General features: G+C 40.7%; 3 protein-coding genes across 7 annotated transcripts; 1 reads left to right on the plus strand and 2 right to left on the minus strand.

Annotated features, from left to right (window-relative positions):
• Window positions 1-107: 107 nt before the first annotated feature.
• On the plus strand, window positions 108-6144 carry LOC310811058 (eukaryotic translation initiation factor 5A-1). Of its 3 annotated transcripts, XM_083679052.1 has the most exons (6): window positions 108-458; window positions 1997-2169; window positions 2533-2637; window positions 4552-4683; window positions 4943-5015; window positions 6069-6144. In XM_083679052.1, exons 2-5 carry the CDS (start codon window positions 2002-2004, stop codon window positions 5003-5005), a joined length of 468 nt encoding a protein of 155 aa, XP_083535178.1. In that variant the 5' UTR covers window positions 108-458; window positions 1997-2001; the 3' UTR covers window positions 5006-5015; window positions 6069-6144. The 3 variants fall into 3 exon arrangements, with proteins under 3 accessions (XP_083535178.1, XP_083535177.1, XP_083535179.1); XM_083679051.1 differs by lacking the exon at window positions 6069-6144 and having other exon boundaries at window positions 4943-5901; XM_083679053.1 differs by lacking the exon at window positions 6069-6144 and having other exon boundaries at window positions 2000-2169; window positions 4943-5901.
• On the minus strand, window positions 5886-13162 carry LOC310811043 (G protein pathway suppressor 2-like). 3 transcript variants are annotated; one of them, XM_083679019.1, is made up of 10 exons: window positions 13038-13162; window positions 12717-12834; window positions 12321-12543; window positions 11973-12052; window positions 11683-11762; window positions 10609-10783; window positions 10382-10465; window positions 10078-10154; window positions 9727-9822; window positions 5886-9157 (listed from the first exon to the last, which is right to left on the minus strand). In XM_083679019.1, the coding sequence occupies exons 2-10, from the start codon at window positions 12808-12810 to the stop codon at window positions 9065-9067; spliced, it is 1002 nt and encodes a 333-aa protein (XP_083535145.1). In that variant the 5' UTR covers window positions 12811-12834; window positions 13038-13162; the 3' UTR covers window positions 5886-9064. The 3 variants fall into 3 exon arrangements, with proteins under 3 accessions (XP_083535145.1, XP_083535147.1, XP_083535146.1); XM_083679021.1 differs by having other exon boundaries at window positions 12717-12878; window positions 13038-13160; XM_083679020.1 differs by having other exon boundaries at window positions 13034-13158.
• A 1276-nt stretch (window positions 13163-14438) lies between these two features.
• On the minus strand, window positions 14439-17333 carry gabarapb (GABA(A) receptor-associated protein b). Its single transcript, XM_083682917.1, has 4 exons — window positions 17115-17333; window positions 15752-15830; window positions 15533-15651; window positions 14439-15407 (listed from the first exon to the last, which is right to left on the minus strand). Exons 1-4 carry the CDS (start codon window positions 17202-17204, stop codon window positions 15327-15329), a joined length of 369 nt encoding a protein of 122 aa, XP_083539043.1. The 5' UTR covers window positions 17205-17333; the 3' UTR covers window positions 14439-15326.
• Window positions 17334-17622: the final 289 nt, after the last annotated feature.

Raw genomic sequence — 17622 nt, forward strand, 5'->3', positions numbered from 1 at the left:
CTCAAGCTCCAATGATTACGGCCGCCTCCCTGTTCTAGAATCTAAGGATTGAGTGCGCAGGCATGCGCAGTGAGGACTAAATTGCCGAGGTTCATTTCATGGGTATTTGGAAAGGCTGGGTAAGGGAGTGAGCGAGAGGTGGAGAGTACGGACAGTGTGGGTTTTGGGTTCCCAAACTGGCGGCTGACCTAAGCGTGTGCCTCCTTACGAGTGCAGTTTCAACCGTGCCGCAGGACAAAATAGGGAGAGGATAGTGGAAACGACTGGAATGAAAGAAGAATAAAGAGGGATAGGAGAAAAGGCACGACAGCGCGAGGCACCGCGGCGGCAGACACCAGCCAGACGACCGATAACCACGCCAGAAAGAGAGAAAAAAGGAGAAATAAAATAGAGGGACGGGGTTGACACTTCTGCAAAGCGCTCAAAGTAATACAATTGTGGAAACGTTTGAACACAGGGTAAGTTATTTAACAAAACCTCCAGATTACGGGGCGTGATTGCGCGTTAGAATAACCTATTTCCCACGCATTATCATTATAAGCTTTGGGTCAATGTAATGCGTATTCCACCACAATAACTTGGAAAGAAACTCATCCTACCGTGCATGCCGTATCCTATCATGCGTATAGGCTATTATAGCTTAGTCATTTTACTATATTCTACCCCACATTCCATTTCGCTTTGTAAAGTGCAACGTCTTATTGCAGGCAAATATAATTAAAAGAAATCTCCTTATGTAGGTATTTGATTTACAATGTAACACTTCTGAAACGCCATGTGTATGTGCAACAATGTTGCCACTTGCCTCTTAGCTGGAACCCTTGTAAGAGTGGGCCTCAGCCCGAGAGCAGTGCGCATGCATGCAGCAACGCCGTCACTGACAGCCCGTCTACGTTTAGGCCGCACTCAGCTCCAACACTGCGGAGAAGACACGCGTGCCATAAAACATGTGACAGTTTGTCTGTCACTAACATGTTAAATTAACATATCCTTATTATTCATTATTGTGTTTATATGCAAATAAGCCTAAAAGTGGCGTGTATGTGTCATTAGCGTGAATTAGCTGATATCAGTAGCCTTAAAGCTATATCAATGTCGCTTCAGTAGCCTGCAACCCGAATTCATGTCCATGGGATATAGCCCAGGCCTAATCTGTACATTATACAAGTAAATATTCCATCTATTTTTGGTAGTATTTTGAGTTGGCCTTTCGTTTATTCTTGACCTATGATCAATAGCTACACGCGTGAACAGATCATGACTAGACTTTAGGCCTTTCTTATGGAGTCTTCCAGATTCAACAAATTATATTACATGTAGGCTACAATTTGCCCATACCTTCCTTTTGCTTTTTTAAACTACTTCCATTTTGTGTTTTGTATTTTTGACATAGAAATACAACATATGTGATGCTTTTTACTTCTAGTGAATTGTAGCTTGTGTCTTGGCAGTGGCTCAGCTAACAGGTGCCATATTTCTGTTGCTTAATTTAGCTTGGTGCGCTCTTTTCCCCTCTCCCCTTATATCAGGGAACCAGCTCATTCTGCACTGAATGAATGATGAATGAATAATGTTGCAACTCTTCATGTTAATAATGTTTTATTCATATAAATAACTAAGAGATTTGCCAACTTTATTATCTGTTCTCTGGCCACAATTCTGGCCAAGAATTCTCCTTAAAATATAGCCTTTTTTTACATGTCCCACTCAATGCAATTCATATATGAGACTAGATGAATTGATATTTTATACTCCATGCCTTAGCTATACTGTACCTATACAGTAGATTCAGAAACAGCTGTCTTCAAAAGACAAAACAGATATTAAGCAAGGATCTACCATAGTGGAAGTTAGAAAGTGTTCGGTTTTCATTGGCTCCTATGCTGACCCCCCCACGCCCCACCTCCCTTGCCCGCCCCAGTACCTATAAGCAGTGTCATTACCAGTTGTTACCCTCATTAACCTCGACATACCCCCTGTGATATGGTCCTCACAGCAGGTATGGCAGACGCAGAATGCGACTTCCAGACAGGCGATGCTGGAGCGTCCGCCACTTTCCCCATGCAGTGCTCTGCCCTGCGCAAGAACGGCTTTGTGGTGCTGAAAGGCAGGCCCTGCAAGATTGTTGAGATGTCCACCTCCAAGACCGGCAAACATGGCCATGCTAAGGTCAGTGCTTTAGGATCCAAATGGAAAGATGTGATGATAAGAGAGAGATTGCTTCACAGGTAACACATACGAATAGGTCATGTATGTGATGATAATGCTGTTGTGCTTTATAGACAAATGTACAGTGATGACATTCATCCAAAGTTAAAAGACCAAGGGGAAAATAGGAGGTGCCATGTTTTATTTTATTATGAAGTCTCCTGAACCCAATTAGCACCCTTTTTGATACTTTCAAAATATTTATCTCAATCAATGCTACACTGCCACTGTTCATATATATCCTACCATACTGTATATTTTAGATTGGTGTAGTGTGTCTGTCTGTTCTCTGAGGGGTGTATGTATTGTTTTGTTTATATTCAGGTTCACATGGTGGGAATTGATATCTTCTCTGGTAAGAAGTATGAGGATATCTGTCCCTCCACTCACAATATGGACGTCCCCAACATTAAGAGAATGGACTACCAGGTAAGAGGAGAAGCTAAAGAGGGAGGGATGAAAATGGATGAGGTGGGAATGTGTCATTGCTCTTTTCTGAAAAATTTGAACGAATTTCAATCCGTACCTTGAGGAGGCTGCATGGCTGTGCAGGGCTTTTACCTTTTTGTTTTGTATATAGATATTTACAGTGCCCGGTTTAAGTAAAGGGACAATGAAGTATTTTTTTTTCTTCTTTTGGTGCTATACTCCAATTACTAACTAGGTTAAAGTAGAGATTGTCAGCTTTGGGTGGTGTCACCATTCAGAAATTACAACACTTTTTATACATAGTCCCCTTATTTCAGAACACTAAAAGTCATGCAACAGATTGATATCATTTCCATGTTTAATATTTGGTCAACAATCCTTTGCATGCAATAACTGCTAAAAAGATTTTTTGCCTCAAATCTTATCAGAAAATTAAATGCATCTTCAATTGGATTTAAATCTGAAGATTAACTTGGCCAATCAAGAATGTTCCACTTGTTGGCCCTGGAAAAACTCCCTAGTTGCTATGGCAGTATGTTTTGGGTCTTTGTCTAAGTGTATTATGAAGCGCCATCTGATGAATTTGCAGACATTTGCTTGTACTTGAGCAGACAAATGTTTCTATACACTTCAGATATATTCTGCTGCTGCTGTCAGCAGTTACGTCATCAATTAAGACAAGTTAGCCAGTTCTAGTGGCAGCTATACATGCCCAAACCATAACACCCACTCCATCATGTTTCACAGATGAGGTGGTATGCTGTAAATTTTTGGCAGATCCTTTTTTCTCCAACCTGTTCTCTTGCAATCACTTTGATACATGATAATATTCATCTTATCTGTCCACAAGAACTTTTTTCCAGACCTTTGCATGCTTTTTTTATAGCAATTTGTAAACTGACCATGCTTTTTGAGCATAACTAGTGGTTTGCACCATGCAGTGAAGCTTCTGTAGTTCGGCTGGTGACATATTCTGGAGATAATAGTCTCTGACACATTCACGCCTACCTCCTGGAGAGTGTTCCTCATATGTGGGACAGATGTTTTGGGGGTTTTCGTAATTATGGTGAGCATTCTTCGGTCATTCATTGTAGAAGACTTCCTTGGCCTACCAGCCAGTTTGCGATTGCTGGTCTTACCAGTACTTTTTTTTCTTTCAAATTATGTTCCAAACTGTTGATTTTGGCAAGCCTTTTGGCTATATTTCTGATATTTTTCAGCCTAATAATGGTTTCCTTGATATTGACCTCTTTGGCCCTCATGTTGACAGACATTAATAGCAGACTCTAAAGGCAAATGCAAAGCCTAGAATAAATAGAAATGGACAGCTCTCTTATACCTGCACAAATGATGTGACAGAACACACCTGACTAACCAGAAATCCCTGTCAAGACAATTGTCCCATTACCTTTGGAGCCCCGAAATTGGGGGACTATGTATAAAAAGTGTTATCATTTTTAAGTGAAACCAATATGTACACAAATACCATCAAATAAAAGCTGAAAACCTCTACTTGAACCTCATAGTAATTGTTTGACTTCAAATCCAAACATTTGGAGTGTCGAGCCAAAAGAAGAAAATAATGCTTCACTGTCCCATTACTTACGCAGGGCACTGTATATATAATATACTGTATATAATATACTCATTATCTGGCTCTTGTTGACTTGCACTTGAAGATCTGTGAGAATTGGATAGAACTTGGAATTGGATAGATGGTGAAAACTCAGTTTAACCAATTAAAGTGTATCCCGTGCACCTATCCCTAACCCCAACCCTATATTGAAATGCATGAGGGGTAGTCAAGTAGAGTAGATTAAGAACTAGGAATCAGGAATTGTAAAAAAACTCTCTTTGTCTGTCATCACTACTATCTTATCTCTCCTCCACCTCTGCCCTCATCTCCTCCCGTAGTTGATTGGGATCACAGATGGCTACCTGTCCCTGCTCCAGGACAGTGGGGAGGTGAGAGAGGACCTAAAGATGCCAGAAGGAGACATGGGCAAAGAGATCGAGAGCAAGTACGACGCCGGAGAGGAGATTCTGGTCAGTCCGTGGTCCTTCTTTACCTCTTCTGACACATGATTCTATGCCTTCATTTAATCTAAGTGGAATATTGTCTTGATACACCTGTACTGTAAGCAAAGCACTGTAGCCAGTATACTGGAACCTAATCTCCCTGACAGTTACACCTATCACATTATACTTAAATTAGCCAATCATCATCACACCCTAACTTAACTCTGTCAATACCTGGCCATTTTGTCATTCATTCTTATTTGTATGTCATCCTTGTGTTCCCCAGATAACTGTTCTGTCTGCGATGAATGAGGAATCTGCAGTTGCCATCAAAGCCATGGCTAAATAAGACACTACAGGTAAATACAGAACTGATCTGTATCACAACCTACCTGTCACTACCCACCTGAGTCAAGCCTGCCATGAGTGACAAGAGAGTGTGTGTGTGTGTGTGTGTGTGTGTGTGTGTGTGTGTGTGTGTGTGTGTGTGTGTCAGTGTCAGTGTCAGTGTCAGTGTCAGTGTCAGTCATGCTACAAGACACTTGTCATATACATGTGTACTGTGTGTCGATGGACCAAGGGGAAGGCAACTCCAAACCTTAGGAACAGGGCGTTTTTGCCCGAGGTATTGCACTGAGGTATTGCACTGAGGTGATGTTTCATCACAGAAAGTGCCATTGTAGTTGAGCAAAGCTCAAAGTATCCTGTTGCTAACTTTTTTTTTTACATTTATATTTATTTATTTATTTGATTTGGAATTCTTGGTGGTGGATGGCTCTTTAACATTTCTGTCACCCTGACTACATTTAGGTCTTTCTTTTGAAAAACACTGAGGTAACATACAGTGGAATGTTTTTGTACTGTATATGTATATGCACTGAGAATGTATATTTTTGTGTAGTGTAATGGAGTCTATGAAGGGCACTTATTGAGCACTATTTTGGTAATGGATTTGCCTACCCCTCATGCAATAATATATTTGTGTATCAATGAGCACATGTGTGTACGTATATTGTTTGTTGGAGTTATCTCTATGCAAATTGTTTTCCCATGGTATGACAGGTCTGTGTACCTACTGTTTATTGCGTTGCGTATTGGTTCCTAAACAGACAGGGTGTATGTATCTTGTAGATCAAATCTGCAATGTGGGATGTTACAGTTGGATATGGGGTTACTGTGTGAAAGGGATTTTTTTGTTTGTTGGTGTGCATAAGAATGTACTGTACTTGTACTGTAAAAGTGAATTATATTGTATTGATGCACTCTCTAAATTATACTGTCCACTTGTTCCCATTCTTTCCTTCCTATCCTTATCTCTCCCCTTCTTATTCTATCTATTCTATCCTCCCTCTCTCTTTTTTGCAACCTATCCTTCCCTTGTACTCTCCATCTCCTCCTCAATTCTTTTTCAGGGGTTAACAAGATGCACTGGACCTGGAAAAAAAAGGAGGGAATAAGGCCTCGTCAATGCTACTCTCCCTCTTTTTCTTACTTTTGTCTTTGTTTTTTGTAATCTCTATCTCTCCCCCTCTCTCTATCTGTACTTTCTGGCCCTTCTTTGGGTTAAATTAGGAAATAAATGTAATACATTTAATAAATAATTGGGAATAGCAAACCGTAAAACACTCTTTATACATGCACGTGCGTGCGTGCGCACACACACACACACACACACACACACACACACACACACACACACACACGTCAATACCAGTACAGACAATGGAGAGAGATGGGCAGAATGGAGATAAATGTTCTCACAAACAAATGGCTGCCTATGAGTTAGTAGGTACATACAGTAATTACCTACAGTCAGGGGAGGTATGGTGGAAATGTCACAATTATCTATTTTGTCAATTCTCCCCTGATTTATCAAGGGCTTCAACTCTAGGTTTAAGATGAATGATGTTGTTCTGTTTAGGTGCTTGTTTAGTGGGAGCACTATGCTCATGATGTTAGATAGAAATGTAGAATATAGAGCGGACACTATTTTCTGACATGTTATAAGAGATGTGTCTGCTTTACATCACATTGCTATTTGCAACCTTCTGAGTGATCCGCCCTTCGAAACAAGCCCCCGTCTTGTTCAGTTTGTTGTGTAACATATGTCACCCGAGCCTGTCTATTAAACACGTCAGGATCACACAACAGGGTCAGTTCATTCTGAGTAGGGTTGGACAGAGTGGCACAGAGCTGTTCAAGAAACCTGTACACAAATTCCAGCATTTCAGTCTTTCATGCAGGATATCAAGACCACATAGAATGAATCAGTGGCTCTTCATCCAAACTGGACTAAGTATTTTGTTCAGTCTTCCCTTATTTTCCATTATCCTAAATTCCTGAGAGAAGACCCCTTATCCAGACACTGCTAACAGAGCAGGTAGGAGACAGACTGGGTCACCTATAGGGAGAGGCACAAAATATCGGACATAATATTACTTTGTAAAAATCTGTTAATGAGGAACACCATTTGGTATTTGTTTTATTGTGTTCACAAAGAAGTCCAAACTGTGCAGAATGTCTCCAACAAGATTAAAGATGACACAAATTGTTAGAGGGGTGTGCTTTTTTATTTCAATTACATCGTTTCAGTACTGATACAGTGCCCTCCATAAAATCTTACATTAACATTTTGGCTCTATTCTCCAGCAATTTGGATTTGAGATATTGAATATCAGAAAAAGTAAAGAATGCCATGTTGTACTGTATGTGAGGGTATTTTCATACATATCTGTTTTACCATTTAGAAATATAAAGAGCTTTATGTATTTAGTCCCCAAATTATGTATTAAGTATATGGACAGATTAACTTAAAACTATATGAAAGTAGTGTAAAGGTTAGTATTTGGTCCCATATCCCTTGCATGCAATTACTGCACAAGCCTGTAAGTATGAACTCTTAAGATTGCGTTTTGGGTCATGTCTTGCTAATTGGTAACTGAATGGTGAATGTCTACAACTTTCTCACTCATCATTATTCATATTTTATTCTTGATAATTCATAATTGTGGCAGCATCAGAAAGAATTTAGAAGTGTGAAGAAACACCCTTTCTGCCCACTTTAAAAAAAATGTCTCCAGACAATCACCATTTGGCCAAACACTGCAAATGTGTCCAAAGAGTAACATACTTGATGCAGTCAATATGGGACAAACACCAACTTATTTAATACAACAATTATATAATTATGGAAGTGCTGTTATTTCTAAATGATAAGACATGTGCAGTATGAAAATACCCTAAAATAAAAAAGTTACATTCTGTTAATAATTTACAAACACATAATGAAGAAGAAATACAGAAAACAACTATATAGAATTATTTCACTACTGACAGTAGAAAAAAAAAAGATGTCAATACATACAGCACTAACAGAAGATACCATATAGGACAGAACTACATATTCAAGCCCACAGTTCTGGGTTTTTAGAATCAACCATCATGGTCCAAGCTTGTTGGATAGTGTAAATTCAATGTAGTAAAATCTTAGACAGAGACAAGTACGACACAGACTGGGTCACCTATAGCTAGAGGGACAAAGTATCTGACACATTATACATTTGTACAAATACTTAATTAAATGAGGAAAACCATGGGAATTGGTATTTGCTTTATTGTGTTCACAATGAAGTCAGAACTGTGCAGTGTCCCAACCCCAATTAAAGGGGCAATCTGGGATTCAAACAACATCAAAGTGGTCACCCGCCCCTTTTTTTTTTTGTAAAAAGCTGAGGGAGAGGGCTGAAGAACTGTAACCACTCCCAAATTCATAGACAGAACTATGGATGCAAGGACTGACCATCCATGAGATACAAATTATAGTTTCAACCATGTTTTGAAGCAATTGCATTGTTTAAAAACAATGGAGTAAACAAGTTTATTTTTTGGGTTCCGATGGGGTAAAACAGTTGAACTAAGCCTCTCATGAGGCATTTCTAAGTTATATTCAAGAATCAATGGCTATGTACAATTTATTAATTTAAAAGTCCAAACATGGATGTACCAATCCCAGACTGCCCCTTCAAAGATGACACAAATTGGTAGACATGGTGTGTGCTTTTTTATTTTGACAACATAAGGTTTCAGAGCTGACACACCCAAACACATACTTCAGAAAAACAAACAAACATCATACACTCATTAAGAGGGAAATGGTTTCCAAGAGATCAACTAAATGAAACTAGTTTAAAAAAAAAAAAAAAAAAAAAAAAAAAAAAAAACTAAATACAGAATAAACAGAAGATTACATACAAGACATATTACTACTTATGCAAGCCCATAGTTTGGAGGGCTTCTCTCTCTTTTTTTCTTCTTTACTATCACTATCCAAGCTTGTTGAAAGTTGTCCCACTGTTGCATACTTCCTACAATCTTGAATGAAATCTCACTGATGATCTTCCCACTGTGGTTATTTGCTATGGTGATAGAACCTCTGTCCACTCTGGGTGTGAGGGAGGAAGGTGTGTCGAGGAGCTGGTTGAGGAGAACTCTGGAAAGGAACCTGGTAAACAGAGAGCAACAATGTAAATTAAGGCAGACGGACACTGTGCGATTTTCACAAACGCAGACGATTCCAACCGAATGAGAGGGTCTCATACTGCATACAGCAAGTCAAATTCTCCATGTCACGCGGTCTTAATGCAATGTACACTGCACAAGCAGACCCGATGGTAGCTGTCACACTGGGCAATGCGAACGAGCCCTCTCTCAACCACTACAATGTTTGTTCATTGCCAGGATAACGGCAGAAATGGTGCTGGCCACGAAATAGAAAGACATTTCAGCTGTAATCATAGTCTTCTCATGAGCTGATAAAAAAGCCTAAAAACATATGGAGAATTTGGACATGATATCCAGCCACAGACAGCAGGGGCTGGCTGTCTGTTCTTTAAAAAGACTGGGAATTTCTAACGATCATGATCCTTTTATATATAATATTTTGCTATATCTAAAAGGCAGCTTTGGTCCTGCCAGGGCTCCTTTTTCAATTTCATGCTTCCAAACCGAGAATTATAATGTATTATGTAGCCATTATTTTAAGTTGGGCAGTGACAGGGGTTTAGAGCACACCTTGGTTGTGGGGATCTGAACAGTCATGGAGGGGGTTGGCAGCAGGCCAGCAGCAGGTGCATGGAGGGATTGGGGGTGCATGGGCCTCAGAGCTCCCTGGAACACACAAGAGAAGACATATGGAGACAAAGTGCAAGAGGTCAGTGTTTGAAGAACTGGGCAGAAGATTAAGATTGGTATGTCATGCACTTACATTAAAACAGATGAAGTTTCAAGTATTCAACCTAATATGTGTAGTTTACATAGAGCAGCTTTATCATAGTTGACTGTATTAATAGCATATTTTGTAAAACGTGCAATTTCTTCTGGCTCTAAATTCACCATATCCCCCAGTCTGACTAGTGAACTTACCGCATCAGTGAAGCCAGACTGTTGGTTGGCATGTTCCAACTGCTTCTGAAGGGGTATTCCAGCACCAGGAATGAATCCTGGAAGGAATAGAGATGGGGAATACCAATGAGACACAATGTATACTGTAGGTTTGGAGCCAAAATCCCATCTAGTACTCAGCTATGGTATCTGAGGGTTAACCCTTTGCTTCTGTAAGAAAGAAGACTCTAAAGAGCAACTCTCATTTTAGCCTCTAATACCATCCTCATTTTGAGTTCTGCAGCCAAGGAAAGATAAGAAGCAAAGCTAAGGAGGAGAAACTGACCAGGTTGGGAGGTGAAGTGACTGTGCACAGCATAGCCTGGCTGCTGGTGAGGGAGGTACTGCATGGCCTGGAAAGCAGATGCACCTGGACAGGAGGGATGCATGAGGTGTCAGATTCTTCTTGGAAATTCTGTGTTAATCCTGTTGGTATGTTATTATGATAATTATCTCTCACTATCAGCAAAACACAGACACAGATACACACAGACAGACATACACACACACTACCTCTGATTTGGGAGCTGCTAGCAAAGCTGACAGGTACGGAGGGACCAGGGGCATAGGTGGAGGGGTGCTGAGTTTGGGCAACCCCATAGGGCTCATGCACCGTCTGACCACCAGTGAACTGCCCATGTTCTGCCGAGACCGCACTGAACCCAGGCTGGGTCTGATAGTGACGACCCTGGGGAGTGGAACAGTCATTCCAAAATGTGTTTCAACCTTTATCTTACCAGGATGTCTTAGAAGGTTTGATCTCCTTTTGCTGAGAGACACTAATTTATTTACTTGGAACACTTACAACAGTTATGACTGTACTGCACAGTATCTGCAAATAGCGTGCAAGTTCGGCAACTGCAGAAGCAAGCAGCCAACTGCTGAACAAACCATACGCCAATGTGCTATCGTGTTACCAAATCACACTACCCATGTTGCTTCACAAATACATTGACAATAGAAAATACACTCACCGAATACTTTATTAGGAACACCTGTACACCTTCTCATGGTGAAGGTGGTGTAATGGTGTGGGGAATGTTTTCTTGGCACACTTTGGGCCTGTTAATACCAATAAATCATTGCTTGAATGCCACAGCCTATTTGAGTATTGTTGCTGACCATGTGCATCCCTTCATGGCCACAATTTACCCATCTTCTAATGGCTACTTCCAGCATGATAATGTACCATGTCACAAACCAAAAGTCGTCTCAAACTGGTTTCATGAACATGACAATGAGTTCAGTGTTCTTCAGTGGCCTTCCCAGTAACCGGATATGAATCCAATAGAACACCTTTGGAATGTGGTAGAATGGGAGATTCACAGCTTGAAAGTGCATCTGAAAAATCAGCAGGAATTGCATGATGCAATCATGTCATCATGGACCAGAATCTCAAAGGAATGTTTCCAACATCTTGTGGAATCAATGCCACGAAGAATTGAGGCTGTTTTGAGAGCAAAGGGAGGCCTTACCCAGTATTAGTATAGTGTTCCTAATAAAGTGTTCAGTGAGTGTAGCTACATAGAAAGAAGATTGTTACAATTGTGAACTCCAGTGGTGAGACATGGCAGCACACATACTCACAGGGATAACAGGGGTTGAGAACAACTGCTTACTGCGCTCCCCTAGAAGAGCACTCTGCCTACTGTGACTGACTGGACTGCCTGATGGAGGAGAGAGAGAGAGAGAGGGAGGGAGGGAGGGAGGGGAGAGAGAAGGAGAGAGGGGAGAGAGAGAAAGAGAGAGAAAAAGAGAGAGAGAGAGGGAGGAGGATAAGTATGGATGTAGAAACAGCAATGTGGACACAGAAGTTCTTTGCAGGGACACTGACCATTCATTAGTGTTTCAGTTGGGAGACAACACGTATATCTTACCTTGAATGCTGAGCAGATGCTGTCCAGTGTGCATGGGTAGACTGGGCTGGTAGCTGGCTGACGTCAATGTTGTGATGTCACTGCAGGAGATTGGCAGAGCGATGTTACATCTTTGACAGACAAGAGCTCTGGTGAGGCAATCCTGACAGCTATGACATTACTAAAACTAAATGTGTACCACAGCCTGTATATAACAAGCAAATTGGGGGATGCCAAGTTATCAATAGTCTTCAGGGGATAGTCAACTAAATATGGTGCCAATCATTCCCATTCATTTGGGATTGATGCCTACAGATTTCTCCTGATAGATACAGTGGATACACATCAGATACCATGGATCACAATCACCTCTGCTCCTTCCTGCGTCTCTTCTCCTCCTCATGGAGGACTTTCTTTAGCTGGAGGAAGAGCTGGTGTTTCTCTTCCTGCAGTCCTTGCAGTTTCTCCCCCATCTTCATCACCTGTTCTTTGGTCTCCTCTAAGGACATCCTCTCTTCTATCTCTTTCGACCTCTTCCTCTCTTCCTCTTCCTTCATCTTCTGCTCCATCATCTTGTCTACCTCTTCCTCCTCTGAGATTGGGAAGAAAATAGATTGGATTCAGTACAGGTATAGCAAAGAATTCAGATGTGACTGAAACATGAGCAGTCTGGCCACATATTTTGAAGAAAACAAATACTGATGTACAATGTAATATGTGAAAGATGATGATACAATGTAAAAGGCACTGAATGAGATGGCTCACCTTGTCTCTTGCGCTCTCTTTCTCTCATGATGTGTTTGTGGAGGGCTCTGGCCATCGCGTTGGATAGCTTCGGTCTCTCCAGCAGAGCGGGCATAGTGACAGGCAGTGGAGGGGCCAGCTTGTGCGGCACAGTGGAGGAATTACGGTGATTAATAATGATACCTGCAGTAAAATCAAACGGCAATACTTGCTCGATAGCTAGAAATATTTACACTCTTCCTACTAGCTAGCAAACAACATTGGAAAGCTGCAATGCTGCTGGCGCTGTGCTGGCTAAAAGCAGGCGCGAAGTTGTAAACATTAAACAGAGCACTTACTTACTTTCGTTTCTTTCTGAATATTTCAAGGTGAACTGTTCCGGCTCCGATTATACCGTAGGGCGCTTCTTAGTTTTGAACTAAAAACAGTGATTTTCTGGAGAAAAAAAACGTTTGGCGAATTGTGAATTAATGCTTGCTAAACTTCCTGTGTCAAAGATCACTTCCTGTTTTTCCCTCAATCTAGAACCCTGGGACTTGGAGTTGTTTCGTGACCTCATGGAACATTCTTCTCTCACTGTTTGCACTCTCACTCTCACATTCTGACAATGTCATATAAGGAAGAGACCATTGTTGTCCCTTTTGTTTTGTGAGTAAAATTATTAAAGCAAAGTATATGGAGGAATGTCTGACTGGAAGTACATGTTAGTCATGCAATTGCAAGCCTTATAGCCCAATAAAGGCTCTTTCAATACATTTCTGCCCTTTGGCAAACTACTGCCCAGACTTTTGCATTTTTAAATGGGTGGGAAATATTCCCAGATATTTCTCAGAAATATTTGGTATAGTTGGTATTTTATATTGAGCGGAACAGAGCGTTTGCAATAGGCTCAGCGTTACCATGCCGTAATGGAGGAAAGCTGGCCCTGGCAGGGAAGATTGTGAAGCCATAAACTGACCAAAATGTGGGGTGTAGTCTTTAAAGTGATGGTAAACCATTTGACATTTTTAATACACTCTCCTAGGTATTTCACTCTTTATGTTTATGGACAATGATATGGCTGTAAGATAACTATCATCCTTACAGGATGTGACATTCATTTGATCCAGACTCTTCTGTGGTTTCTTGTGGGGGACAGTTTCCAACCACCTACCTCAAACAGGGAGCAAGGTGAAGAAGACTTCTGTAAATCAATGGAGACCTTTGACCTAAATCACCATTAAAGGTTATTGTGAATCATCTTTATGTAATTAATTACTGGGACTACTCATTCGTTGACATTCTGTCATAACTTTTCTTCAGAAAGCTCTCAATCCAATTCAACAGCAGACAGGGCAGGATGCATTTTTTTTTTTACAGGAGCCATGATTCTGACTGACATAAAAATGATCAACCTAAACCCATCTGACAACATTGTTGAGAATTAACATTTAGATTAAAAAGTTACATTATCAGGAAAACTCCATCTTGGCTCAATAGCAAGATGCCTTTTATACTTCCCAGTTTAAATTCTAGCTCTATGTGATGGTGGGTGTGGTTGTCTTCAAGGTGAGTGCCGCCCTAGGCATGGTACTGACGTCTCTATGGCGATCCAAAGGGCTTTTGAATGCTCAAGAGGTGAGATAAGAAAGCAACGTGCATACTCTAACCATGTTACATATTCTTTCAAGACATGTTTGTAAAAGTTGTGTTACAATATGCTCAAATTCTGTGAAGATGCGGAGAAAAGACAGGGAACAGATGTCTTTTATCATATTTTATCATATATGATCATGAGAGAGTGCCAGTAACGCAGCTGTATACCGAGTTCAAATGTTTAAAAAAAAGAAAGAAAAAAAGAAAACAAACAAAACTTAAAAAAGGAAAATTGCACTGAGCTTTACAATACCTTTCGAAATTAAGCAATCTAAAAATCAAGTACGATAATCATAATAGCAATCAATCAAAATAATAATTTTACTACTGAAAGCAGAAACAGAGGGAAGATGATTGTTCAGTCTGAATTCTATTCCACTTTGGTCAGATGTCAAATCATCAACGACACCTTGAAAGTATTTTACCAGCACTACATTAATAAAAACCTATGCATTACTTCTCATTGACAATTGGTGCAGATTTGAACCTGACAGGATATTATGTTTCTTTCCCTTCATCATTAGACTAATACTATGGCAAGGCCGGCAGTGGCTATGGGCAGGGTTGGGCTCAACCCACCCAATGAAAAGTTTTTTTTCTGAACTGTTGATATTCTGGGGGCATGTTTGAATGTTTATTCTATGTCTAATCATATACTATGTCTATCTATTTAGCGCTGCCCATAGCCACCGCTGGCCTTGCCTAGGGGGGGGGGGGCTGTACTATGGCCTATTTCTAATTTCAAACCAACTCACCAATTAGTCGTTAAAAATTATCATAGTACTACGAAAACTGGCCACAAGACCTTTCAGCAGAATACTCATCAAAGAGACCTGAGGGCAAATAAAATTCAGACTGTAGGAATAGTAATAGAGGTAAATGGGGGAAGGAGGGAGGGTGAAAGTGCATTTGACGTCTTTGCTCTGGGAACTCTAGGCTGCTGAGCTGGATTTAGTATTTCAGTGGGGACCGGGTGGAGCACTTGGGTGTGGGGGGTCAGATTTCCCTTTGACTGTCCCCATAGACACTCTCATCACTGTAGGCGATGTAGAGAAAAAAGTCCTCTTCATGGTGCTCCTGAGAGAGAGAGAGAGAGAGAGAGAGAGAGTTTTGTAATGAGGCGAGAAAACAGGGAAAGAGGGGCTCACTCAAATGGTGACATACACAGGAACAACCAGCAGAAAATAAGGTGAAACTCATACCTGGTATAACAGGCCCATGGTGGCAGAAGTGGGAGGAATTACATTGTTTACAAAGAAGAAGAGGGCGTCCTCTGCTCGCAGGTGGATTCGTTTTCGGATGAGAAAGTAGAACTGGCCCACTAAGAGAAGCGGCAGAAAATAAGAGAGATTTGGAAAATGACAATTTACATTATACAATTTACATGTCTGAAAAGAGTGACATGGTTTTGGCACTGTTACCTGTCAGATCAGAGGGCACAAGGTACTTTTTCTTGTCAAGATCTCCTATCCTTGCTTTGGGGGCTTTTTCCACAATTACCTAGAAAGGAGAAGGAAAAAACTGTCTCTCTTGGTTTGGTGTGGGGTATTTCACAAGTCATGGCCATTAATTTAGGCTCATTTACTACTTCCCCATTCTATTGATATGTCTAGTACACAAGTCAGAATCGTCAACATTGTGTGGCTTTGCGGAACAGGTGTCCATTTGACTAATGCCAAATACTCAGTATTCTGTCCAATCTAGAAACATAGGCAAGTTGATTTTTATACATGGCCTGAAAGTAAGTCCTACAAAACAGCGTTGAGTGGAGGAAGGGCTCGATGATGAAACCAAATCCTACAGAGAAATAGACTAACTCTTCTGTTCTTGCAACCGCACACCCAATATTCAGCATTTGCTACACTGAATCCTAAAACTTAAAAGATGATTACGGCCGAAGTAAAAATGTTTTCAGGACATGAGAAATGCTCATTATTTGTAGCTAGGTAACCCTAATAGGCAACATTCCTCCTTGCTTTACATATGAGACATAAATATTTGACTTGATATATCCGTAAACAGGTTTAAAATGGTTTAACAGGCTTAAAGTGAGAAGGGACATTTCTGACCAAGACATTCTTGTACAAAGCCGGGGCCGGTAGATTCACAGCAGAGCCAGTGCGACGTAAACAAGTCCACTGTTGACACCACCTATTTTAGGGTACACTTCTGTAAAGCATTTCAACATCCTGCTATTCATTTCAAGGTAATACGTTTATCTGTCATTATGGGAGGTGAATGGCAGTTATGGTATTATGACAAAACCATGTTATTCACTTAGTAAGTGCATGACTTAGCGATATTCTATGTGGATAGCTGTCAATACTCGTTGATTGTCTCTAGTCTGTCAAGCATGACGTTGACAGCTTTCCATGCCATCGTAAAAAAAGAGACGTTTTTATCCCAACAATAAAGCTAGAGGAAACTTAACGAGGTAAAGTAGTTTATATCAAGACGTGACCAAACGGCGACGACTAAACTAGGTAGGCCCAGAAACCATTTGTTGTTGTGTGGGGGGTTGAAAGCGAGCTGGTATTTAAAATGCTATTTCGCTAGCTAGCCATCTTGTTAACCAGCGTCGCACGCACAATTCGCTAAACCAAACAATGTGACAAGGCAATGAAGGCATACGTGTACGAGTATCAAACGTAGCTATACTTGTTGATCCTAACTTTTACCAAATGATAACAGCTAATGGTGAACCAGGCACAAGGTGGTTGGTTGGTTGGCTTGCTTGACTTGAGGCCAAAACTAGCTGCAGTGCTAGCAAAGAAAGCCACTTACAGGGACCCTATCCGGATACTTCTTCCTTATTTTCTCGCCCTCAGACCGTCTCTTCTCAAATGGATGCTCCTCTTTGTATTGAAACTTCATTGTCAACGGAATGCCAAGCTGTCAGTTGGTGGATCTGAGATGTTTGATCGGAATTCCTCGAATAACAATTCACGGTTCAAGACAACAAATGCTATCTCGGGAGTACTTCAGCTGTGTTTTGCTCGGGTATTTTTTGCTAGTGCGACTGGCGGAGGGATACAATAACAATATATGACGTAAAGTGAAAACGCTACATTGAATTCTCAAAGACTTGCGCCAAGGAATGTAGCCTATAATCTAGCAGGCAGATCTATATCTATCTATCTTTATATATATGAATAGATCAACGATGATTCTGATGACAAGTGATCAGTCGGGCTTTTCTCCATAACTGTTATATATGAATTGAATACGGTTTTTATTTTTGAGGAACTATTTTATTTTGACCCCAACCACTACGTGTGAAATTGTAAAAAGT

Source organism: Argentina silus (genome assembly GCF_951799395.1).
Source record: "Argentina silus genome assembly, chromosome: 1".
Classification (NCBI taxonomy): domain Eukaryota; kingdom Metazoa; phylum Chordata; class Actinopteri; order Argentiniformes; family Argentinidae; genus Argentina; species Argentina silus.